Source organism: Protobothrops mucrosquamatus, unplaced genomic scaffold (genome assembly GCF_001527695.2).
Source record: "Protobothrops mucrosquamatus isolate PMUCROS unplaced genomic scaffold, P.Mucros_1.0 scaffold4572, whole genome shotgun sequence".
Lineage (NCBI taxonomy): Eukaryota > Metazoa > Chordata > Lepidosauria > Squamata > Viperidae > Protobothrops > Protobothrops mucrosquamatus.
In genome coordinates, this window is record NW_015390475.1 from 8509 (window position 1) to 34271 (window position 25763).

The window sequence follows — 25763 nt, forward strand, 5'->3', positions numbered from 1 at the left end:
TTCTGCTTTACTGTATTCTCTAAAATCACAGTGTTAGGTGTAGAAGGTTACAGTATGCTGTGGTTATAGCAGGAGAAATTAGATGTTTAAAAAAAGCTCTGGTCTTCCTTATTCAAATAATTTTGTTACATTAAAATCTCCTCATTTCCTCATCTATGTTAAATAAGTACCGTATATTGAATTCTAATGATTCAAATTTTGAAATCTCAAAGAATTTGAAATGACACAAATGGATAGCATCTGCAAATGCAAAAAGGAAGTATTCAGGTGTCAGGTACAAACTGAAACAAGATGAATTATTAAACGTATCAAAATGCAAATCCTAGGCATTCAGATTTTTGACAAAACAGCAGACACTAATACATAAGCTACAACATCACAGGGCATGTTTCATCATTTGCCACTCTTCTTGCAGAAATCTATTTTGGACATAACATATATATAACAGACAGCAACCTAGAACTATGAAGAAATTTCCTGACATTTAGAACAACTAATCAGTGGAACAACTTGCCTCCAGAAGTTGTGAATGCTCCAACTTCCACTAGAAGTTTTTAAGAAGGGATTGGACAACCATTTGTCTGAAATGGTATAGGGCAGGGGTAGGCAACCTTGGCTCTTTTATGACTCGTGGACTTCAACTCCCAGAATTCCTGAGCCAGTGCTGGCTCAGGAATTCTGGGAGTTGAAGTCCACGAGTCATAGAAGAGCCAAGGTTGCCTACCCCTGCTATAGGGTTTCCTACCTAAGCAAGGGGACTAGAAGACCTCCAAGGCCCCGTCCAACTCTGTTATTCTATCTTGTATGTTTTTTTGAATGGTGAATTAATAGAACAAGTCAATACCTTTCCTTATATAGGAGTAGTTTTTTTTTTCTGTTAAAATTAGTGAAACACTAACTGGGGTATCTAGCCCCAATTATTAAAATATACAGAACTAAAGTTAGATTTGTGCTCTTGCATGGGGCTGAAGTATGGGTTTAAAACACGTATTACTCTTAGACCAAATATAATCATATCATTTGAGGGGTATACTGGATATGGATGAAGGTACTCCAGCTATTTCAGTTAAAGCTGAGTTGGGTGAGTACGTACTCTATACTCACTCAAAAATTAGGATATGTTGTATATTTATTGGTGAAGACTCTATGGAATTTGCTTGATGAAACAAATTAAGATTTAATTTGATTCTTTCTGGATGGTATAACCTATAAATTACATTAGGATGATGCACAAATCTAGGCTTCCAGGTTAGTTTATGATTGAATAAGATGCAGGTAGGGGTTCACCCAGGAGTCAGGCTTATTGTGTTGTGTGAACATAACCAGAAAGTGAGATAAGTAATCTGCAAAGAACATGATTAAAGATATGCAGTATTTGGATCCAAAGTGAGCACAGATGCTTTGGATTCAATGTAGGCACACAGCTGGATGACTTCTTGAGCTGCATGATTGCTCTGGGAACCCAGGAATGGGGCATGTCTCCTTTAATTAGCATCTGACAGATAGAGGATGCTCATATTGGAGCTGAAGGACACTTATCCACTTCAGAGGTGTATATATGCACACCTAAATGCTACAATGAATTTCATGTGCCTCAGTCTGTAAGACAGCTGTGAATCTCTTTGGATGATTCAGTGTGAAACATTTTTCAGATGGAAGACTTTTAAAATTGTGACATTAAAATGGCAAAAAGAAACACATTCATAAGCTAACATTGCCACACAGTTGAATTCTCCTAGACCAGATTTGCTAAGGCTGTGAAGAGATGAACAAAATTTTAGATCCAACCCAGCCTTAGGAATTCTTGGATGGAGAGATGAGACCTAGTGTTATGAGAGAGGTTGCCTTATGATCCAAGGATTCAATTTCTAACACTACACAAATTAGGGAAGCACTTTGATATTTGTTTTTTAAAAATGAATAAAAAATAAGCAACTTAAATCTTGAGTTGGCTTTTAGAGTAGTTTTTTTTTTCATTTAAGAACAGCTGTCACAGTTCTTTTAGCCATTATGTTGTAGAAACTAAGGTACAAGCGAATTTTTGCTCGGCCTAGCTGATGTGAGAAGAGTTCAGATTTGCATGGGTTTGACATTTCATAGGACCTGGTAGCATCTATCAACCAACGCATTATCCAGGTTTACAGTTGCCTATGAACTGATCAGGGCTTCATGTGATAAGATATGATTGTTTGTGATTAGGAAACTACAGCTTTTACCTTAGTAGTATGGATGAGCCAGGCCAACAAACAATGCTTATAAGAAGCTATGACTTCTTAATGTGTGACCATCAGAATAGTAAGAATATTCCACCCCTCTTGCATTGAAAAGAAATCAAATCTTACCATGCTTCTGTAAATACAGCTTTTTGGAAAAGTCACAATATGCCAACCTTTTTTTCCTAGAAGCTGCCCTGAAGTCTGGGTAATTTGACTTCAGACCAGATGGTTTTTGTCTTTCTCCCTTCCCAGCAGTATGCCTGCCTAATAAGTTTGGATTTATCATCAAAGCAACTGATGCTGATTGCATCAATTATATGGTGCTTATAATTTGAACAAACTGCCTGTTTTTTTTAATTTAGGTAGGCCATAGTGGGAGCATCTGCAACATGAAATGTATGGTTTTGTAAACCTCAAAAAAAAGGAACAAAAAGACCACAATTATAGGACAACCAAGTTTCCACTTTTTCTGGCTGGCCTGAGTTTTTGTTTTCTAGTAAATGACTGAAAGGCTTTTCATCTGCTTCTAACAAGGCATGAATGAGTAACAACAGATGAGACTAATGGGAGGTAATTTTGTCTCCTTCCTGTTTCAGGAAACCCTTTTAAACTTGATATGCTTAAAACTAAAGATAAGATAAGCAAATGAAAAGGAAGCTAGACAGGCTCCCCGATTACAAGGTGCATTCTGAAATCACTAAATAGTATCTGTTTTGATCCCTTAAGCAGCAGTTTACATCTTTTAAAAAGAGGTTTAACTCAGATACTAATTACCTTCAGATGCCTTGTTTTTCCTTCCTTACACCTGCCTTTGACTTCTAAGGTTAACCAGTTTATACAGTTGCACGTTTTTACATGTTCTTGGTTATACAAGATCCTTTTGTTTTTTGTTACCAATTTTGACATCCTGCAAATATGCCTAAACTTGAATTTGGTAAGGTAAGATTTTTTATTCAGTTCCTGAAATCCAATGATGGGAAGGGCCAGAACTGGAACTGGGTGGTGGGCTACATACTTTTCATCTTACATTTAATTCACAAGTTTTCTACTTAAAAATTTTTTAGATTAGCAGGAATGTTATTTGAAGGAGATTCAGTTGCTAGTCTGAAGCCATCAAACATTTTAACTTAAAGATCTCATTGCTAGTTAGTTCAGCAGCTGTATGAGGAAGATATTTCTTAGTGGCCAGATTGGACCAGAGATGACAATGGCATTCATCTGAAAAAAAAAACCAAAACCCAGAAAAATACAGAGAAGACATAGAAAATAGTAAAGCTATTACTAAAAACTAACATGGGTTTGTCAAAAACAGATGATGCCAGACAAATAATATTGTATTCTTTGACAAAGTGACTAAATTAGTGAACTAGCAAAATGCTATGGATATAGTATACTTGGACTTTAGTAAAGTCTTTGACAGCATAGCCCACAGCCTACTTCTTGGTAAGATAGAAAAATGTGGAATAGATAAGATCACCAGGTGATGGTCTCCAGTATTCAAGCCTATCAAGATCTTTCTGGATCTTGAGCCTACCTTCTAAAGCAGGAGTGTCAAACTGCTGGCCCAGGGACCGGATGCATCATAGCAAAACCGTGCCCACCCCATTGCCGGCAATGGGAAAAAAGTCACGATACGTCAGAACATGTCACGTGACATTGCAAGTTTGACACCCCTGTTCTAAAGCAATGGCTATTCCTCCCAACTTAGTGTCATCTGCAAATTTAATGAGTTCCCCTTCTATCCTGTTGTCTAAGCAGTTTATGAAGTTGAAACTGCTGAAGAATACTGGACCTAAAACAGAATCTCACGGTACCACACCAGCTGTAATAGACTGTGTTATCAGTTGGCTCTACCATCTCCAATCTCTTGCTTATTCTGGATACGTGATTGGCCCTCCCCAAACAAGGCACTATTGTTTTCTTTGACTCTGAACATGAGCACCTTGACACATTAGCCCACTAGATAGAGCAGGGATCTTCAAACTTGGCCCTTTTATGACTTGTGGACTTCAACTCCCAGAATTCCTCAGCCAGCGTGCCTGGCTGAGGAATTCTGGGAGTTGAAGTCCACAAGTCATAAAATGGCCAAGTTTGAAGACCCCTGAGATAGAGGATAGGAAAGGAAGATATAGAGGAGACTGCCACTAAAAAGGCTGGGGGTAGATGGGGGAAATGAAGATCTAAAAGCTAAATAAAAAGCACCTGTGAGTTTGCTTACTTCTTATACCAAAAAGATAGTAGTATGTTATAAGTGTATAGTTGCTTTATATGCATTGTTTGTGGAATTTTATCTAAGCTCTGATTTTAAGCTGGTCTTATTAATGTTCAGATTCTTTAAAAATGTTTGCTTCCATAGTTTTTGAAGAAGGGCATACATACAGTATATCCTGTATATTATTTATAGAATGTTTCTACTGTACTTCCCTTCTTTTAATCTCTTTGTTGCACTGTAATGAATTATGGGGAAATACACAAATTGAAAGCCTCCCCAATCATAGTTACCCTATAATATAAGCCCTCATGACTAGGTTTCTGATTGTCTCTGGCTTCCAAGTAAGAACAATGTATTTGAGCTGTATAATTGATTCTTCTGCATGTTTATAAGTACAATTAGAATTTAGTAGTAGATTTTAACTGCCAGAATCTTGAATTGATTCCAGCATATGTTCTCTCTGGAATGCTTTTAATTTAAAATCCTGATAAAAGAGGAATACAGTTGCATCAGGAATATTAAAACCGCATCATAAATAGCCAGGATCTCTCTCCATTAAATTCTGTTGACTAATTCAGAATATATACACTGCTTCATAAATAGTAAAAGTGTAATTAGGGATTAGAAAAATTCTTAGCTGAACTGTCAGAAGCTGAAATATAAAATCATTCCTTTTTGTAGAAAAGCAATATATTCCCACAAGGTTAAAAAGAAAAAAACCTCACTGTAAGTGAAAAACAAACTTTTGCCCCAGAGTCCTAACCTAAATTCGTTTGTGTTGCAACTCTGTAGGAGGCAAGGAATTGATTTAATCCATTGATTGTTCAGAGGGAAGAGAAAACAATGGTTTGTTTTTTTTTCTGTCAATATAATGGAATCCAAGAAAATGCTAAGGGGTGGTTTAAAGAAACTGCACAGGCAGGTCTACTAAATCTTTGTGGGAGGAAAAAAAATCAATTGTTGCTGCGTAATATAATTACTCTTTCTTTGTTCATTCTTGAATATCATTTTTTGGTGATCTTAAAAGAAGTGGAAGGATAGCATTGGAATATTTTGTGTAGACTATACATAAATGATTTGAAACATTTTTTTTTCTTTTTCCAACTGGATTTTCAAGCACTTGTTAATATACTGTACTTTTCATTGTCTCTCTAATTACAACTTTGCACTTTGTGGGTGCTCCAACACTGGAGGTTTTCAAGAAGAAATTGGACAGCCAATTGTCTGAAATGGTATAGGTTTTCCTGCTTGAGCAGGCGGTTGGACTAGAACAGGGCTTTTCAACCAGTGGTACAGGTACCACCTGTGGTACATTGGCACCTGGCAGGTGGTACACGACCATCCTAGAAAAGTGGTAGCGGGGGAGGGGAATGAGCTGAACCGGTGGCAGCACCACACAAGCCTGAGCGAGAGATGGCTGGAGCTGCCAGGCTGTCAGGGCTCAGCAGAAGCGCCAGGATCAGTGCCGCTTTCCAGCTGATTGGCGCTTCTTCGGGACTGTCAGGGCTCAGTGGAAGCGCCAGGATCAGCGCCAGGCTCCAGCTGGAGCTCAGCACTGATCCTGGCACTTCTGCTGAACCCTGAAGAAGCACCAATCAGCTGGAATGTTGCCTTATCTCCAGGGTCTTGTGATTTACATTCAGATGCGTGGCAACTGATTCATATTTATGACGGTCACAGTGTCCCAGGGTCATGTGAAGTGACCAAAATCTGCTGCAACCACCCATCAGATGGGGGGGAATAAAAACCACACACATCCCACCCCCGCTGCCAACCCTCAACAGAAATGCTCACAGCAATGGAAACTTCGGACAGGAGGAAGAGCGCCGCCAGGTGGGCAGGCAGGTGTCTTGCTTGGCTGTGGCTTGGGGGGCACTTTTTTCAGTGCCATTGTAACTTCGAATAGTCACTAAGCGAACTGTTGTAAGTCGAGGACTATCTGTACTTCATCACTTTTTTCCTTTTTATTTTTTGGTCATCAAGTTTTTGACACCTTGCTAGGCGACTGGTGGTACTTGGATATTGCTGTATCCTAAAAGTGGTACGATGGGTGAAAAGGTTGAAAAGCCCTGGACTAGAAGACCTCCAAGGTCCCTTCCAATTCTATTCTGTTATATTTGGATTGCCAAGTGCCTGAATTTTGATCATGAGGCTGGGCGGTGGGGTGCTGCTGCAATGGCTGTATTTGCAAGCACGGATCATGAGCCCCTTTGTTCAACACTGTCATAATTTTGAACAGATATTGAACAAAAGGTCATATTTCAAAGATTAACTGCACCCAATTAAACCAACTGATGAAGCAGCAATCTTCTGCAGCAATATTTTGAGAGTCTGGATGGCTAGCTTAGAGGCAGGTACAGTAAAAAGTCTACAAATCTTTTGTTGTGTGGCCAATTAAAGGTTTCAAAAGTTAGACATACACAATAGCTTTGGTGGTTGTTTACTGTTTACTATTACTGTTCAAATAAAAAAAACATAAAGTAATTACATTCCATTACCTGACATTTTATTTATCAGTTAGCTATGATTGATAGAACTCAACTCATTTATCTTGCTAGGAAAGCATTAACAATCACCATATCCAATACTTTTTGCCCTGAAATGAATGTTATAAAATTATTCCTACTGTGAATTCTGCAACATGGAAAAAAATGCATAGTCTCTTGTTTAACTTTTCCTGGGTTTGCTAGTAACGAAGAAACTTAGAAAGTTCTAGTAAGACATGTTCTCAGTCATTGTAGTATTTACTCAGTTTTTGAGATTTTAGCAGGTACTAGCTATGTATTTAAAATAAGCTATAAACAATCAGAATAGGGATCTTGCCTACATTAGACAATAACTGTTTCCTGGGGAGGGGTAGGGAGAAGGGCTCCTAGGATCCTTACCCTAGGAAATGGCTTCCTACAATGGGGAGGGGAAATCTTTTCAGGGGATAATGTCCCATCTCATGCTTAGTGTCCAGAAGTCCAGGGAAAAGTTGTGCTATTCCACCTTCACCACAGTAAATATCCTGCTGAAGGGTGAGGGGAGAACCCTTTTCACTTGTGGATGATGAAAGTGTTCTGTTCTGTTCCACTTAGGAAAACAAAAAAATATTCAGAAGATTTGGAGCATATCAGCACTGAATTAGAAATACTTTAAGATGTTTTGGTTGTGTAAATGAGAGTTGGGTTTCTTAAAGAACTGGATTTTGTTACTTCTTGTGTGTGTTTCTTTTGTGTATGGTCTTTCTGTAGATTTGCAGCATGCTTGAGGATTACCTTATATTGTCTGGCCTTCACTAAAAGGCATTTTGAACTAAAAATGTATCAAGCAATTATAAAACATGTAGTCCTTAATGCAGGGGTCCCCAATCTCTGGGCCATGGCCTGTTCGGAACCAGGCCGCACAAGTGTGGGTCGAGCGTGCTTTCCCCCACCACTACCACCACCGCCGGTCTGCAAAGCCAGAAAGATTGGGGACCACTGCCTCAATGCATACAACTTCAGTGACTTTTGCTAGATCAATAAAGCTTCCAAATATTTTATATTTAGCCTGTTATATCTTACTTAAGTAACACCACTAACTAAGGGAGCCTTTGTATCATCAAAGCTATAGAAGGAAACTGAAGAGTTTATTTTAGAAAGTAGATGTATTATTTTAATAGACTGCTTCATATAATACAAATCTTGTTTGATTTGCAGTGATTGTTACTTGATTGCATTTTAAAGTACTGTTTCATTCTTAAAAAAAAACTAAATAGTTTGGCAAAGAAGACTGCACATGACAAAAATGAATTATTCTGGATGTCATGTATTAAATATTTTTTTTTTATCACCTGTGATCCTATTGGGCACTGTGTATTGATCACTGTCCATTAAAATTTGACAAATTTTAAAATTCTCTGGGGAATTTTTCATGAGGCTGCAGTTATATGTTCTTTGTCATATTTGGATAACAGCTTTCCTGAAAGCTTTTCATTGATAGTGTATCCTTTCAATGACATTTAATAATGATTTAGATGAATTTTAGTTGTTATATATTCAGAGTGCTACTTTATATATATTCAGCATTTTCCTGTTTTGTATCTAGGAAGATATGTTCTCAGCCATACAGTATTTATATTGTACAACATTTATTTATATTCAACATTATCTCTTCCCAAATCCCAAATCAGTCCAGAAGTATTTCGGACACAACATAGCAGTTATTGGATTTTTTTTTCAAGAGAGATTGATACTTCTTGCATACATTTTACCCAACTTTTGACTTCTAGTAAGGTCATGGCTAGTGAAAATTATAGTTGTAATTCTTCACAGATAAAATTTATTAGGTTGGGAATGTGAATTAGAGATGATTTGCATCTTTTTTGAGTTGTGCAATGGGAGCTTAAAAATGGTGGAGCTAGTGTAAAGCATTGTAGATTTTCTTTGTATTTTTTCAATAATATCTTAAGAGTATATTTACAGAACTGTATTCATCAGTAACGGGAAGCATGAAACATTTAAGACAACCATACAATGTTCATACTTTGTAGAATTATGAATTCTTCCTTAGTTTCATCAAAACTGGAATGCTGAGCATAGTGTACTTCACTAGATGGAATTCTAATATTCAGCTGTATCACACTGGGATGATGTAGTCCAGGGGTAGGCAACCTTGGCTCTTTCATGACTCGTGGACTTCAACTCCCAGAATTCCTGAGCCTGCTGGCTCAGGAATTCTGGGAGTTGAAGTCCACGAGTCATAAAAGAGCCAAGGTTGCCTACCCCTGATGTAGTCAAATGAATTCATTCATCAACTAGGTCCGACTTACTGTCTCAGCCACTGGCTTATGCTGTGTTCTCTCGTATTTTTATAGGGCCTCTCTCCAAATGGAAAGAATATTGGGCTGCCTAATATTACCTTTAAATATGACAGTAAGTTATCCTTTTGCATCATGACTTTTCTCGAAGACAACATTGAATTTGTTCTTATTTATTTAACCACTTAGACTTTTAATTAAGATGAGTTTGAAATAGAGCAAAACGTTTTGTCCAGTAAAAACTTAAGGGGTAAATTAAAACTATTTTCTTCAGCCATGGCATCTTTATTCAAATTTTATCTAAATAAGATCAGGTAAAACAATTTGTACCTTTGATGAATATATGAAAGAAAGGCAGGACAATTTGGGCCATTTCTGTGCTTTCCTAACATTTGTAGCTGCAAACAAATAGGATTTAATTCTTTCATTATTCCACGTGACTCAGATTAATAAATCATTCACTCTAAAGTTTTAGAAATATTGAATTACTATTGTGTGGCAATCTCCATCAGAAAACAAGTAGCTAGCAATTATGTTGTATTTAGCAATGTTTTGTAAGGTGCCAAACACAGGAAACACCATAAACCTTTAAGAGAAAAAGGGGTGTTTTTTAAAGCAAATTTGAATCTCTAAATAAGCATTATACTGCGGCATATAAAAAGATACAGACAAAAAATCAGCAAGCAACAAGCAACAGTAACTAAAAACAAAACTAGGGAGAATGCAGAATATAGGAATATAGACATGATTGCATTGAGTTTGTAATACTGCAATTGTTATTTTTGTGTGTCTCTTCACTTTCTTCTTTGAAGGGAAAGTCAAGGCTGTATACCAAGAGGAGCTTAGAACTTGAAACCTAACGATATGATTTATCTGACACAATTTTGTCTGTTAATTTAGCCTAGCCAGGCATATTCTTTAAAGAGAAATTTGGTTGTGCTAATTTATCATTTCAAATGTAGAGTTCACTAATCCAACTTTGCTCTAGAAAACTTGTTTGTGTTCACCCATAATCTCCAGGATCTCTGTTATTTGACAAGTGGGCAACCCTGCCAAGAACACAATTCTGCACAGATAGGTTGTTTCCTCACAAGAAAAGATGAGATTTCTGAAGTACATAATCTGTAAAGTTGCTTGCTAACAGAATTGTTATCACAATAAACAAGGATACACTTACTATTTAATTTTAAAGTTTTAGTCTAATGTAAAGTGACTGAAATGCATTTTTTACTTACAGTATATGCCTTTGCTGGAGATTACACAGCCTAGCAATGAAATGGAGAAATGGAAAGTAAGGGGTTTTTTGGTTATGAGAGTTTACAGTATTCTCCTAGATTTTTGGCAAATTGTCATTTTGGAGCACAAACTTTGCAAAGCTATCCTTTAAGTAGATCCAGATGTTGGAGGAAGCTCTTGTTTCAAATTTCCTACACAGATGGCTGTTTTTCTGTATGAAACTTTTGCTGTCATTCACTTGAATTCTACTATTTCTAAGAAATCAACTTTTAGCTACTTCTTCTTAGGAAAAAGTATAATGCAGCCAAATAAGAAGTGATAGATTCCAGGAACAGCATTGTTATACAACAAAGTACTGAGTAAGCTAAGAGAGGATAGCCACTCTTCCAGCAATAAATGGATAATGAGAATCTTCACTAATTTATAACATTGCCATGTTAATGGACACAGAATCCATTAGGCTAAGATTTTTCAAATCAATGTACCACAAAGAGGCTAACTTAAAGAATGTGTCCAAAATCTGGGACCCATTAGTCACGTGAGACTGAAATTTGGCAAGTTGTGGCCACTTCAGCACCACCACACTGCCAGAGTCAGCTGCACTACTGCCTCGCCATATTCAGCCATAGTCACATGATCATCATTTGCAGCACTCCCTGCCAGCTTCCCATAAAACAATGTGGGATCCGATAGGAAGTGAGAACTCTTCTAAGTTGATGAAAGCACCATATAGCATTGAAGTAAAAAATAAGTACAGAAATAATAATTGTTGCAAAAGGCAGCTTTATTTGGGACAGCGTACATCCTGTGACAACACCTTTAACATCATCAAACAAACATCTGCCTAACCCAGGTCCCTGCGGAGGACTCAATAGGTGGATAAAAATGCAAAATCCAATCTAAACATCTGACTGCGATCAACCATAATAAAAAATATTGTCTATCTAATTATGCTGTGTGGAAAGAGAGGGGAGTTGTCCTAGTCAACAGATGATACCAAATGTTTTCAGAATGCACCAAAGAGGGGCAGAAAACAAGACCACACGGTTTCAGGATCAAGCAGTCAGAACAAATAACATGAGAGAAGAAGAGGGAGAGAGGAGGCATGCATGCCTTCAGAATGACAACAAAAGACACAGAAAGAGAACAGAGGACAAGGCAAAGGAGGAGAGTAATGTATGTCTCCAGGATCAGAGACAAAGAGCAAATAAGGAAAGAGATGGAAGGCTCCAGGTCTCCAGAATGACAATGAAAGCCAAAGAATGAGGAAAAATACTGGTCACAGGTCATCCAGTAACTGATTAAAAATAAAATGATATCATTGGACTCCCAAAGGTGCTTTTCAAAAGGCACTGGACTTTCTTAGTTTTTTCTTTGAAAAAGGTTTTTCTTCTCATTTCAAGCTCATCTCAAGCTTCTTTATTTCAAAGAAAAAACAAAGTCCAGTTGCCTTTTGAAAAGCACCTTTGGGACATACACAACCTGGATGATTGAGAATGTTAAGAACATTCTCTGAATGTTCTCTAATAATACAGAAAACATTTTCTGTTTTAAATGTATTTAATTAAGTTGTTTCTTCCCCAGATTGTACTCCTTATTTGAATTCAATAGGAAAACATGTGATTGGAGATGTACAGAACATCACTATTAGTCAGTATGCATGCTCTGACCAAGTTGCAGTGACTGTATTGTGGACAGCCAACCCCATTGGTAAGTAGAGAAAAAAATGAATTTCAAACAGATGCCAACCCTTTGGAAATTTCTGCTTTTTTCCATTCCAGCTAAACTGTGTCAGCTTCAAGGACAGTCCATTGAATCCATGTTTCAGATTTCTTGAAATTAAGCTTTGCCCAACCTTATTAACATTGAAGTTTGTTCTAAAAGATTTAAAGACAATCCATTAAGCCAAGCTAAATTGCCAAATATAAAGGAGAATTTGCCCCTTTTGTTTAAAGACACTTCAAAATTGCATTTTCTCTGTCATTCTTAAATCATCTTCATCTTTGAATAGATAGAGCCCTTAAGTGTTTGCCATTCTTAACTTATTCCCCTCCATGTTACTTAACCTTTTCCTATAAGTTTCTCCCAGACTTTCTTGGATATAAATATTAGAGAAATTAGTAATACTCACATCAAGTCAACTGTGTCTGTAATTTGTACACTTATCTTTTATATCAGATCTTGGGATTGTAATTCCTAAAAGAAAAGAAAGATTCATCAACATGAAGTAATGTAGAGATGTACTGAATTCCAAAATAATGAGTTCCCACCTACAATTTTTATTGTGTTCAAATTTATACAGGCTGCATTGAAACCTCATCAGCTTTTTGAAAGGGGCCATAATAGTGAGCTGATGATAGCAACATATTTGCAAAAGCATTTTTTACATATATGTTGGGGAAACAGTAAAAGGAATGGTTGAATCTTGGTAAAGCACAATGTATTTCATTATATTTAGTGTGCTGTTAATCTGAATAGAGGCGTACTCAGTGCTGTTAATGGGTAGCTATTAAAAAGAATGGGGAAGTGATATCCAATGCTTCTAAGTGCACAGTGTTACTGAATTGGTAATTTGCAGCTGCAGACTTGGATGCATTAAATCTCCAAGGCCTACAAAGCTTGGCATTTTCTCTTGTAATGATCAGAAGTTAATCCTTCTCAAAATATCAAGAAAGAACTGAAGTTGAAGGCTCTTAGGTAACAGGGATCTGGTTAATTTTTCTTATTCACTGTCTGTATATCAGCACAAATAGTAGTGTTCTTTCTTTAAATATAAAGGAGGTAGTTGATTTGCCTTCCTTATTGCAAGATTATTTAGAGCTGAAAAATATTTGTACAAATGTACATGAACTAAATACCAAATGTAACAAGGAAAATAAATAAAAATGTTTAGTGCTAAGTATTGTAGGAGCATGGGAAGATACAATTGCACTTAAACTGGTCTTAGAATATTTTACTTAGAATCTGCTTATTTAAGAATGCCATACAGTGCAAATGTAATTGCCAGGTTTTCCTAAATTATGTGCTTACTTGATGTGTTAGTGCCAAGCTTAGCACTATCATATCTGTGTCCTCCATATGTATAGACTTTAATTCCCTGAATTCTCAACAATAGCCATGTTGAGACCTGATCTACACACTTAATGCTGGGTATATGATTGGAGATTGGAGCTTAAACAAAAGGTGATAGCCATCCTGTTGTTTGTGTTTTATTCTCTGTTCTCTTTTCTGTCTGGGATGTATTTTATTTTCTTGTTCCCTATTTTGATGTTATTATACATTGTGTGTCAGAGTCATTTTTTGCAAATTGAATAGCCATATAAATCTAAGGGAAACATATTCATCAGTAAACTTATTTATTGATCTGTTTAAATATATGCAGGTATTGAATTTCTGAAAGGATTTCGAGTTATACTTGAAGAATTAAAATCAGAGAGAAGACAATGTCAGCAGTTACTTTTAAAAGACCCAAAGCAGCTCAACTCAAGTTATAAGTGGACTGTAAGTCTTGGTGTTGAAAGTCATAGAAATCTCAGAGCAGAAATCTTATTGAAATTGATGGGACCCTAACCCTACTAAAGGATATTTTATTTCAAATGTTTGCCTGGAATATCAGGCTCTGGGGACCCCTCACTTGGGCTGTGCACATTTCACCCTGAGAAGTATTCTGCTGCTCTAAGAATTGCCATAATTTTAATCTATAGGTTCCTTAAAGGTGTGGCATTTAAGAGGGCAGTAGGAAGTTGTAATTTAGCAGCATCTGAATATATTTAATTACCGTACACAGTTTACATTGTATGAAAAATGTGGAATTATGAGGAAACAGAGATTGTGTTTCCTGCTCTGCCTTTATTCTACCAACTTCTTTATTTTTTATGACAATTTTATTAGTTAAAGTTTGAACAAGAATTTGGAGAATCCAGTAAGCATTAATAAGAATTAATTACACTCATTTGACTCTCTAAATTCTTCTTAAAATCTTAACTAATTGTATTGTCATAAAATAAGGAAATTGGTCTTTTTCTGGTGCCAAGATTGATTCCTATAAATAGGAAATATGGAATTATGTTAGGAAAATACATGTCCTCCAATTGCATGATTATCCAGGACATGTTAAAATATACTAATAATTGGCTTATATTTCTTCCCTTTCAGAGAGTGGAATCTCAGCCCTTCCTAAATCTGAAATTTGAAACTGACTATTTTGTAAAGATTATTCCTTTTCCATCCATTAAGAATGAAAGTAACTACCATCCTTTTTTCTTCAGAACTCGGCGTAAGTACAACAGTGCAATTATTCCTTTCTGCCTTACAGATCTTAATGAAAACTGATAGCAGCTTTCTGGTTAAAATTCACATCAAAGCATACTTTAAGTGAAATGGCTTTGGAGGCCTTGAAGAGAAAATATGGATGAGCACAGTGGTGGGATTCAAATACGTGAACAACCGGTTCTCTGTGTGTGGATGCTGCTTCCGGAAGTCCATTCTGGGCCTGGGCAACAAAAAATTGGCTACCGGTTCTGCCGAACTGGTGCCAACTGGCTGAATCCCAACACTGGATGAGCATCGGAATTATGGAAATATATTTAGGAAGGTTTTGATACACTGAGTTGATTTTTAGTAAGACATTCCTGTAAAAGAACTGTATGCATGCCTTTCTCTCAGCAACTGTTATTTTCTTTGGGAAATTAAATGACTAGTCTACAAATTCATCAGCCTATACATGTATCAAGCATATGAGATTAAGATCTTCTATTGTCTTTCATATCATTTGGAGACCTATGTAACCTTTTCAAGCAGGACTTTGCTCAAGCAGTTTAAAAAGTGCTGCTGCTGCTACTCTCACGCTTGGAAAAGAGATGCTTTGTACACATTCTCGTGCATTTTGAAATATAGATTTTGAAGTATTTGCACAGTCCTAATTCAAAGTGACTATTAGCTACTTTTTATGTGTAAAGTTAGTAGAAGGAAACAGACAAACCCTTCATTCCTAGTTTTCTGATTGATGTACAAAAGCATATGCTTGTTGTATCATGTAACATAAAATCATAGAATTATCCTATATATTTGCTGGAGGACTTAACCTCTCTTTTACTAGGAAATGTGGACAGGTTTAGGTATTAGCCTAAACAAGTTGTTCGTGTAAAATAAGCACCAAGTTTCTGGCAAGGTAGGGCTTTCCAGAACTATAACTAAATTCCAAGCTGTTACATGAGCCCCACCTTTTCTCTCTGATACAGACAGCTTTTACTGTCTGAAAGTTTTTACACAAAGAAAGGCAAAAATCTTTTCCTGTCTAAATGAAAACCTTACTTTGTGAAGTTAGCTTTTCGGAAGAGGTGAAATCTCAACAATTTTGCTTTTGTCTATTTTGTTTCCCTAAATAGCTTGTGAATTGCTGCTGCAACCAGACAACCTGGTCTGCAAACCATGTAAGTGGAACTGCAATTTTAATATTGTCTCTATTAAAATTACATCAAGTTACAAAAAACTATGTTCCAATCATTGTCTAAATCTTTTTCTTCCTTGATAGTTTGGAAGCCAAGAAGCTTGAATATTACACAGCAAGGTTTTACTATGCATGTATCTTTTGATCATGCACCACATAACTTTGGATTCAGATATTACTACCTGCACTACAAGCTCAAAACTGATGGACAGTTCAAACAGAAGATGTGTAAACAGGTTTGCTCATGTTTTAGAATGCTGGATCTCACTTAATTTCTAAGACATTTAGAGACCACTTTTATACTAGGTTAGGTCAGCTGACAATAACAGGATTTGATGAAAGAGTCAACAATGGGGCAGGGTTCAGATACATTAACCTCATAAAGAAGTTGGGAAGAATTCTGACAGAGCAGTGTTTCTCCAATCTTGACAACTTGAAGACATGTGGAGTACAACTCTCAAAATTTCCTTGCCAACCATGCTGGCTGAGGAATTTTAGGAGATGAAGTCCATATGTCTTCAAGTTTCCAAAGTTGAGAGACACTGTGATAGAGTAGCTGAAATGGGGTAGCTATATGGGCAAGTTCCAAATGGCATTGAGCAAGTGTAACCTCCTGCTGAATGTTGATTCCCATCATACTTTAGATGCTTCTTCATTACATTAGCTCCAGATTTAGCACACAAAAAAGATTCAGTCCTATTATGTTTAGTCAGGCTGGTTATGTTCCCTAGATCTCTGATCTTTTTTTCCTCCATTCTTTTCTGTTCTTTGCATTTTTGAATTGCACTTTTATTTAAAATGGTGGATTATATTATACATTATACATGCTTTAGAGATGATAATTCTACATTGGCCGATTGTAGGGGGGAAGATAATGCAATATTTAAGCATTAGGTTAGAGCACTTGAAAGCACATACAGCACTCTTTTAATCAATATTTATGACGTGTAGTTAAAAGTTGTAATTATAGTTTTTGTGCTATTACTTTATTGCATTTTTATTTATTTCAACCTGGGAATAACAAAGAATGTACTTTGGGTAAGGGTAGTTTAGAGTTAATATGCTTTTCGGTGAAATATAATTCAAGGGATACTGCAATTTTCTCTCTCTTTGATTAAATGCTGAGTGCATTCAGTGATATGCATTCATTTGGGGAAACACTTCCTGTTGCAATTTGATACAATTGGCTGTAATCCAGGAAAGGCTATGAGAAAGAAAAAACTTGTCCTCTGTGTTTAGTATAGGTTCTGAATTCTTTAAAACAAGGGAAAGATTTTTGATTGACTGTTTTATGACTAGAGAGAGATTTTCAATAAAACAAGGACCCCAAAGGTTTTTGGCTTAATGATTTATGTACTTCATTTACAAATCTGTATCTTTAATTGCTTGGGAATTGACATAACTTTCTCCAGCATGATGAGTGTAGAATCCACCTTGTAATGAAAGTGTAGTTTCTTCTAATATTGAAAAGATTTTATGAATGCAGGAAAAATTGGTTTGTTTTTTTCATAGGAAAAGAAAATAGATGTAACAACTTGTATTCTTCAGAATGTCTCACCTGGAGATTATATCATTGAGGTAATGAATTATTTGTAGTAGAAGATAAGAGTAAAAAAAAATCGTAGCCAACATTCAGTTATTTCCTTTGAAACTAGGAGTGTGGTTAGTACTTTATCTTTGTTTTGCATGACATCATAGAATAATGTACAATTATTTCAAGTCTTTGGCACTAACAATCTGATCTCATATATTTGCCCAAGCATCATTTAAAAAATCAGCTGAAATCTTGCAAGAGTGCTAAATTTCATGAGGTTACAATTCTCCTACTCTGTTAGGGGATCTTGTAGCATTCTTGTTCAAGACTGACATCTCACCAAATCATTTAGGATTTATAGTTTTATTTTAATTCAGCTTTGGTAAATTTTAGACACTTCTTTCTGGAGGCAAGGGACACCCTTGCCAATTTTTGGGATATAGAATAACTTGTTAATAAAAAAGCATCAATATCATAAAAACAAAATGGCAAATCAGCTATTCTTGATCCTTCTTCAGAACTGAAGTAAAATTTTAATTGAATTCTTGTTTGCATGGCTGTTTTATACAGTACATGATATTGCTGGAAAATTAGAAACTGGATTGGTTGTTCAATGGATAGACGGTTACATAAAAGTCAGACCCATGAGTAGTAGCTAGACTCCAATTGGGCAAGTCTGGCTGCCTTGTGCCTGAGGTTCAGCCTTGTGGGTTATTGAGCTGAGTGACTTCCATGACTTCCAATGAAGTGAATAGCTTTTTCCAAACTGTGTCTTAGGCTGCCTATTTATTGGATTTAGGGCCGACAATGTTGCTTGGAAGATGACCTGCAGTTGGATTCATGCAACATTATGGTTTCTTGAAGAAAGAGAGCGGAGCCCTTAGCTGTGAAAGATGTAATGGCATGTCCCTTTCTTAAGAGGCCACCCTAAATTTAATAATTTTGGACAATTATTGTCTTGTCTCCAAACTATTTTTTTCTTTTTACTTTATTGAGAATGCCAAGTACACTACGCGGATATTTTGAAACTATTCTTTCTGAATCAAACTTGGACGAGTTCCCACACACATAGTTTTGACTGTTTTCTATGTAATCAATACCAGTGTTAAATCAGTTTAATCAAAAAGCAGAGGTTAGTTATTACAGGACAATTCATGTGTAAGTTAATCTATCTCTTAGTGAAAATTTCTCTTTTTTCTTGAAAGTTAAGTATTAAACAGTGATTGTCATGTTTCTAAAATAAATACTGCAATATAATTTACTTTTGTTTTGTTTTGTCCTTAAGCTTATTGATGATACCAACACAACAAGAAAATCAATGCACTATGTGTTAAAGCCAGGTATAAAAATCTTTAAAAAGTTTTTTTAAATGAAACATTTTTTTAATATTTCATAAGACAGCTGTAGAATATATGCTGTAGAATATAGGCATATAAAAAGAGCTTTAGAGGATACTTCTACCCTAAGCCTATACTTGGAAATTTTAGATTCCATAATAGTAGAGATGAGAGCTTGTTCAGATTTAATCTGGTCATTCTTTCAGCTCTTATTACTGATTCTTCCCCATATAATGAATGTTCTGCATTGGCAAAACAGTGCTAATCAATTCTGAAGGTGGATGAGTGATGGATGTGAATTTTCTTAGACTGAATTTGATCATTTTATTTTATTTTATTTAAAATATATGAAGGGAAGTTGGATAGAGTTAGTGCTCCGGAATGGAGACCCTTTGCCACAGGCTCTCTGACATTCAAATTACCGTATACAGAAATGGGAGAATCTCTGTTGTTTTATGTAATTATATATTTATTTAACTTTCTTGCACTACCATGCATCACAGGCTCTCAATGCTTTATTTTTAAATGAAAGTATAACACCAGGTTTAAAATCATAATTCATAAGTAAAAATTAAGACAATAAAAATGAAAAGCTTTTCCCCAAAGTAATGGATAGTGGCCTTTTGTAGCCAACAAAGTTGTTTGTCTCCTCAAGAGGGAGCAACTTACACAGATCTGTGCTAGACTATAGTTAAGACTTCATCCAAAGCCTGTGGCTATTGGAAATTCATCTCAGAAGGCCTTGGTTCATACTAATTAGTGGAGTAGTATCACAAAATGTAATTTAATTAAAATAAGTTTGCCTTGCGTGTTTCAATAGTGGGAAGATGCAATGATTCTAATACCTCAGTTTAAGAAAAGCTAATTTAGCTATTTTTCCCTGCTTTCTTCAAGTGCACTCCCCATGGGCAGGTCCAATAAGAGCAGTAGCCATTACAGTACCCTTGGTTGTCATCTCTGCATTTGCAACACTTTTTACAGTGATGTGTCGCAAAAAGCAACAAGGTAGGCATTTTGCTTCTAAATGACCTGAGGGGTGGAAGTCCTTTACAAAACTAGTCATGGGGAAATTAATTTGGATGCCGTTGCCAGAAATCACCTTCTCCAACCTTGTTTGTTCTGGAATTTCCAACTTGGTACTGGAGTTAATATGCATCTGTTTAGTAAAATGCAGCCACAATTCTTGAGATCAGAATATTGTTATGCATCAAGCAAGTAGTGGCATTGCTGTGATCAGCTAGGGGCCTGTAGTTTATCTTGTCTTTTGGCTGATAGAATTAATCTAACATATCCTAGAGAATCAGTTATTTGCAGTGCAGCATCTGGGTAATCTGCTTTTTTCGGGGGGTCTGTTTACAGGCACACATTCTGCTGAGTCCTGAAAGAAGCAAGAATTCCTTTGGCATTACAGATTTGTGCCTGCCTTATTTTAATGTTTTGAAGGAGCCTCTGTGCTTGCACTGAGTAGGCTGCTGTATTTCTGAGTGTATGCAGTTGTAGAAGACTTCATAATCCATATCTGACAAGATTAGTACAAGATATAGCGTGTAGCCTCACCTAGATGGAAAAAAAATCCCTCTGGTCAAGGTATGCAGAATGAGGAACCCGGACTGTTTTTGGAATTAGGAGAGAGAAAAAAGCAAGATTTTGAATCTTGCAAGCTGAAAGGGGAAAATAATGCAGTTCTTCTCCATGTGTAGATAGTAAAATGCTTCACTGTTAATTTTTTTGTTTCAATTTAGAAAATATCTATTCCCATTTAGATGAGGAGAGTTCTGAATCTTCTACCTACTCTGCATCTCTCCATGTGGAAAGGCAGCAGCCTCGGCCCAAAGTCTTCCTCTGCTATTCCAATAAAGATTGCCAGAAGCACATTAATGTCATCCAGTGTTTTGCCTTTTTCCTTCAGGACTTTTGTGGTTGTGAGGTAAATTGGTCCTGCTTGCATTTTCTTGGGCAAGTTTTATTTGAAGTCTTCTTTGTGCTATATTAAATACATTTCTTTAAGGCATTAATTGAATTGAAATGACTACAATCTTAACATTTGATTTACTTTTTTATTTTTGTCTGAAGATGTTTATAGCATGTCTGACCTCTAGTGGTAGCTTTGAGTAAAAGTAATCCTTGCTTATTTTGTTTGGACTACCTGGTAGTTACTTTTCAGATAGATGTTTGCAACAAGGATGTGTAATACTTGCTCTTTCAGAAGCCTAATGTTCTAGAAAAAAAATGAGAATATTCTAATGTGGCCTAGAAGAAAAGCTCAGCTGAGTTTTTCAAATGTCCTGATTCTGGAAGCGTAGGTTAACACATCCTTCTTTCCACCAGTTCATTTGTTGCTAAATATGGAGCGTCTTTTAAATGTTCACTTCAGTATGGGGGACAGCTCCACCCAGCCATCCTTGATACAGAAGAAAATGGGAAGCACTTGACCCATTTATGTATCAAAAGCTTTATACAAATGTGAAACATATTTTTGCTGATAAAGCACCTCATAAATTAGTAACATGCTAGAAATGGGCATAAATTTGAAAGACTGCCTCATTGTTAAAACTTTTTGCATTTAGAAAATATGGAAATCTACCTTAGAACTACTGAACATATAATCAAAATTACTTGCATGATTATATTTATCCTGTTGCTCGTGTCATTAACAATAAAACTATTACAAATAATCCTAATCCAATCTTTCCTTATGGGATGCTATCCAGATATGTTAGACTTTTAACTCCACAAATTAATTTGCTGTGCTAGTACGGCTAGAATGTTCAAGAATGGAGAAAAGAGTTCTAGTGTCAGAATCAATTATAGATGTAACTTTGTTTGTATGTGTATTATATATATTGTATTATACATATTTATACACACAAATACACACACACACACATAAAAGCAGTTCTGAAGATTCAAAAATTAATGGAAAATTCTATGTATAATTGATTAAAAAAAACAAATACAAAGCCTGCAATTACATTATTTTGGGGTGACTAACAGGCAATAATCTTGCCAAGTATTTCGTTTACATTATGTTTTGTCTTCATTACAATCTATTTTAATTTGATATGCTTCTAACTTACCACTCTTTTTAAGTATAGGTAATCTAACTATATATAGGTAACATTATTATTTATATATAGATAATCTTATGATTCTGGGATTTTAACAAAATAGTTTCTTTATCTATTATGAGTTCCTTCATACTATAAGAACTCATATAGATCCCCTGACAAGCATACCCCACTCCCTACCAACACTGATGATGTTACATAGTTTGAGTAATGGAACATTTGCAAGAAAATATCCAAGCTCAAAGAGCGCCAAGGACCTCGCAGATCCTGTAACATATATAGTAGCTTCAATAAATATTTGGCATAATCATATAAGTTTTTTTTTGGGAGCACAGGGTATATGAAAGTGTCCCCTTATTTTAACCTCAGAACAACAGCATTGTAAGTTCTGAGTGAGACAGCATGATTGGCTTAAAGCTCCCAAAGAAGTCCACAGTTGAATGAAGATGTGACCCAGGGTCTTTCCAGTTCTTGACCGCTATATTACTCTGGCTGTCCCAGAGTAGCGTTCACAGCATCGACTTACAGCATTAAGAGAATTCCCCATCAGCTATTATGTGGTTGTTACCCTTAATTTGTAATTCCAACTCTTCTCTCTCTCTTTCTCTCCCTCTCCCTCTGCATGTATGAAATGTGCAGTGTCTCATATGCTTTATGCACATACACACTCACTCACTCACTCACACACACACGTATAAAACATCCAAATACATATACATTCTGCTTTTTTAAAAAACAATTTCCCAAGTAGGTGCTCACTTAAGCACTCCTGTAATAAATGCCAGCCCGTAAATGCACATTCATAAACATAAGTCGAGTGTTGAAAGTCAAACCATTATACAAAGGCTATAATCTTTTTTCCTAGGTTTCTTTAGATTTATGGGAAGATCTGAAAAACTGTAAAGAAGGTCAGAAAGAGTGGCTTCATCGGAAAATCAATGAATCCCAATATATCATCATTGTATGTTCAAAAGGAATGAAATATTTTGTGGAGAAAAGGAGCTGGAAGCATAAGAGATCCAGAGAAAAGGATACTGGGAAAGGAGAACTCTTTCTGGTTGCCATAGCTACCATAGCAGAGCAGCTACGTCATGCAAAGCAAAATTCACGTGACCTCTGCAAGTTCATTGCTGTTTACTTTGATTATTCCTGTGAAGGTGACATTCCCGGAGTATTAGATTTAACCACAAAGTACAAGCTTATGGATAACCTGCCTCAGCTTTATGCTCATTTAAAATCCAGAGATCTTAGCTTTCATGATTCAGAATTGTATCCTGTACATATTAGCAAAAGAAATTATTTCAGAAGCAAGTCTGGACGATCGCTCTACGTAGCAATTTGCAACATGCACCAGTATATTGACCAGGAGCCTGACTGGTTTGAGAAGCAGTTTGCTTCTTTCTTCCCAACACCTTTACGTTGTCCGGATCCAGTAATAGAAACTTTTGACTCTGGCTTAGTATTAAATGACTTAGTCAATAAACAAGTGACTGATGGAGATTTTTATCTAAAAGTAGACGCAAATGTTCCTCCTCCTTTACATTCAGACTCTCTTTGTGTGACACAGCATTTGAATCTTGGGGTGGATAGAGAATCTCAGGACATTCAGACTGCTTCCATTCTTCAGCCATTGCTGCATGTTGTAAAAGCTGCCAATCTACCAGACATGCCCCGAGATTCGGGAATTTATGATTCCTCTGTTCCTTCATCTGAACTGTCACTATCTTTAATGGATGGACTCTTAACAGATCAAACTGAAACATCTTCCATTACAGAGAGTGTCTCTTCCTCATCAGGACTAGGTAAGATGTAGTAGACAGAGTTGCACTCTAGAATTGCATGTTAAGATTTTAAATTTTACAAGATGATATAAATAATATCAAAGTCAGTAGAGTTCGACAAACCACCATTGCTTTTGATTCTGATGATGGTGATCACTTCCAGCATAGCTTTAAGTTGATCACATGGAACTGGAAACCATCTTCTCATAAAACACTGCACTGGGTCAGCTTCAATTAGATCTATAGTTAGGTTAACTTGTTGTAAGAGAAAAAACTGAATGGCATATAGTATGTAAAATCTTGAAACTTCTGAGATTTCCCTTATAACTGTAAATATTTCAAAATTGTTGTTATATAGGAGAACTGAAAATATTCCCTTAAAACAGTAGAAATGAATAGATATGACGAACAGCCTGGATCTGAAAAGTATTTTCCTCTGCTTTGATAATTCTACCTTGTATCAATAGCTTTAGGACTTTCCTCCAGCATCACCCAACATGGTTCCATGACCTGTGGGCAAAGCTTTTCAATAAGAGGAAGCGTGTTTTTCAAACTCCATGACATCAAGAATACTTTCTCTTAAGCTTGTTTTGTCCCAATAGTTCCTGTGTTCTAATCAGGTTTTAGCCTCCTGTCCACAGCTCATCAGGTGTTCCCAAAATCTAGGCTACAGGGTTCGGAAATATCACATAATATTAGATTTGAAATAATATGGTGGCTGGAAGAGAAATTCTGTTGCACAAATAGAACTTTAAGTTTTGCATGAATAGCACTTAGACTTATATGCCACCCGGTAGTGCTTTACAGCCCTCTCTAAACGGTTTACAGAATCAGCATATTGCCCCCAACAATTTGGGTCCTCATTTTACCAACCTCATTTTACCAACCTTATATAAGGATGGAAGGCTGAGTCAACCTTGAGTCTGTCAGGATCAAACTCCTGGCTGTGGGCAGAGTTAGCCTGCAATGCTGCATTCTAACCACTGCGCCACCATGGCTCAGTGCTAACAAAAGCTGCTATTTTTATTGTGTAGTTTTGAGGTTTGTTAAAATAAATGGTACTATATGTTGAGTATATTATACATGCTGTAACTCCGCTATTGAGAGTAGAATAGCATAGAAATGCTAGAATGTGAATAAATAAATTATTGATTTGGAGAAAGACCAATTAACTAACAATACCTTTCCAACATCTTTCTTCCTAGGAGAAGATGAACCGCCTTTGCTTGCTGCCACCAAATCCCTTGTGCCTGGAATTTGTAAAGCAGAACTTCACTGCTGTATCCACACGGAAGAACTGCAGGCAATTGCACCTTTATAATGGATTGAAAGATTGTTATGCATTGCCACTTTATCAACAGCATCCGTTTATACATTAATCTATCATTACAGTCATTTAACTTATTTGAAAGAAAATATACTTTCCTGGAGGATTTGCTTCCTAGGGGGGTTCATGGCCAGTATATTTTGTTTTATATTTCATTCTTATATAAATAGTTTTCTGTTTTGATAAGAAAACTTTCAAGATTGGGAAGATAGATTTTACAATTTGGATAACAAGAGTTAAAAATCCATCTACTTTCTAATATGAAATATTGTTTTTGGAAATTACCAAATCTTTGAATTCTGCAATGAACTTTGATTTCATTCTATAACAGTGAGCCCTGACGTTTTATAAGTATATGCTTTTTCCATCCTTACTTCTATTATATCCAAGAGGAAGGACACTGTGAGTGCTTGGTTATAATTAATCTATGCTTCCCCCTCCATCCAAAATGGATATTCTGATTAACACTTAAATTATCATAAAATTATGGTTTGAAAGTAGTTTAAAATGGAACTAACTGCAATTTAGTATAACAGCCTATTTAACTGGAGGAAACGAGTAATGTTTGATCCTCCGATGCTCTGTGCATTATATCAGGTTCCTGGCTGCGAATGCTGAAATAGCTGAATTTCGTAATATAATGTTCAGCAATATTTGGAGATTGGAAAGCAGGATTCATAGTGTTAAAATACCAAAGACAAGACTTATAAAAATAGGCTTTACTATAACAGAAATCGTAGTTGAATTCTGCTTACCCAGCCTAGCATGTTTAAGTAGAAAGTTAAAAAAATTTGTTTTGTGTCTTATGTTACTTGTGAGC

General features: G+C 36.1%; 1 protein-coding gene across 1 annotated transcript; it reads left to right on the forward strand.

Annotated features, from left to right (window-relative positions):
• The first annotated feature begins 3131 nt into the window (after positions 1-3131).
• On the forward strand, positions 3132-24937 carry IL17RD (interleukin 17 receptor D). The gene is made up of 13 exons (XM_029286688.1): positions 3132-3155; positions 9269-9326; positions 12032-12157; positions 13830-13948; positions 14603-14723; positions 15835-15879; positions 15981-16132; positions 17409-17474; positions 18716-18770; positions 19662-19772; positions 20510-20694; positions 22701-23637; positions 24822-24937. Exons 1-13 carry the CDS (start codon positions 3132-3134, stop codon positions 24935-24937), a joined length of 2115 nt encoding a protein of 704 aa, XP_029142521.1.
• The last annotated feature ends 826 nt before the right edge of the window (positions 24938-25763 follow it).

Bases quoted from the DNA above. Each gene is read 5' to 3' on its own strand.
- IL17RD (XM_029286688.1), top strand. From the start codon at position 3,132: ATGCCTAAACTTGAATTTGGTAAG. The intron at 13,949-14,602 runs GTAAGTCTTGGT...CTTCCCTTTCAG, and splicing joins ACTCAAGTTATAAGTGGACT to AGAGTGGAATCTCAGCCCTT. The intron at 16,133-17,408 runs GTTTGCTCATGT...TTTTTTTCATAG, and splicing joins AACAGAAGATGTGTAAACAG to GAAAAGAAAATAGATGTAAC.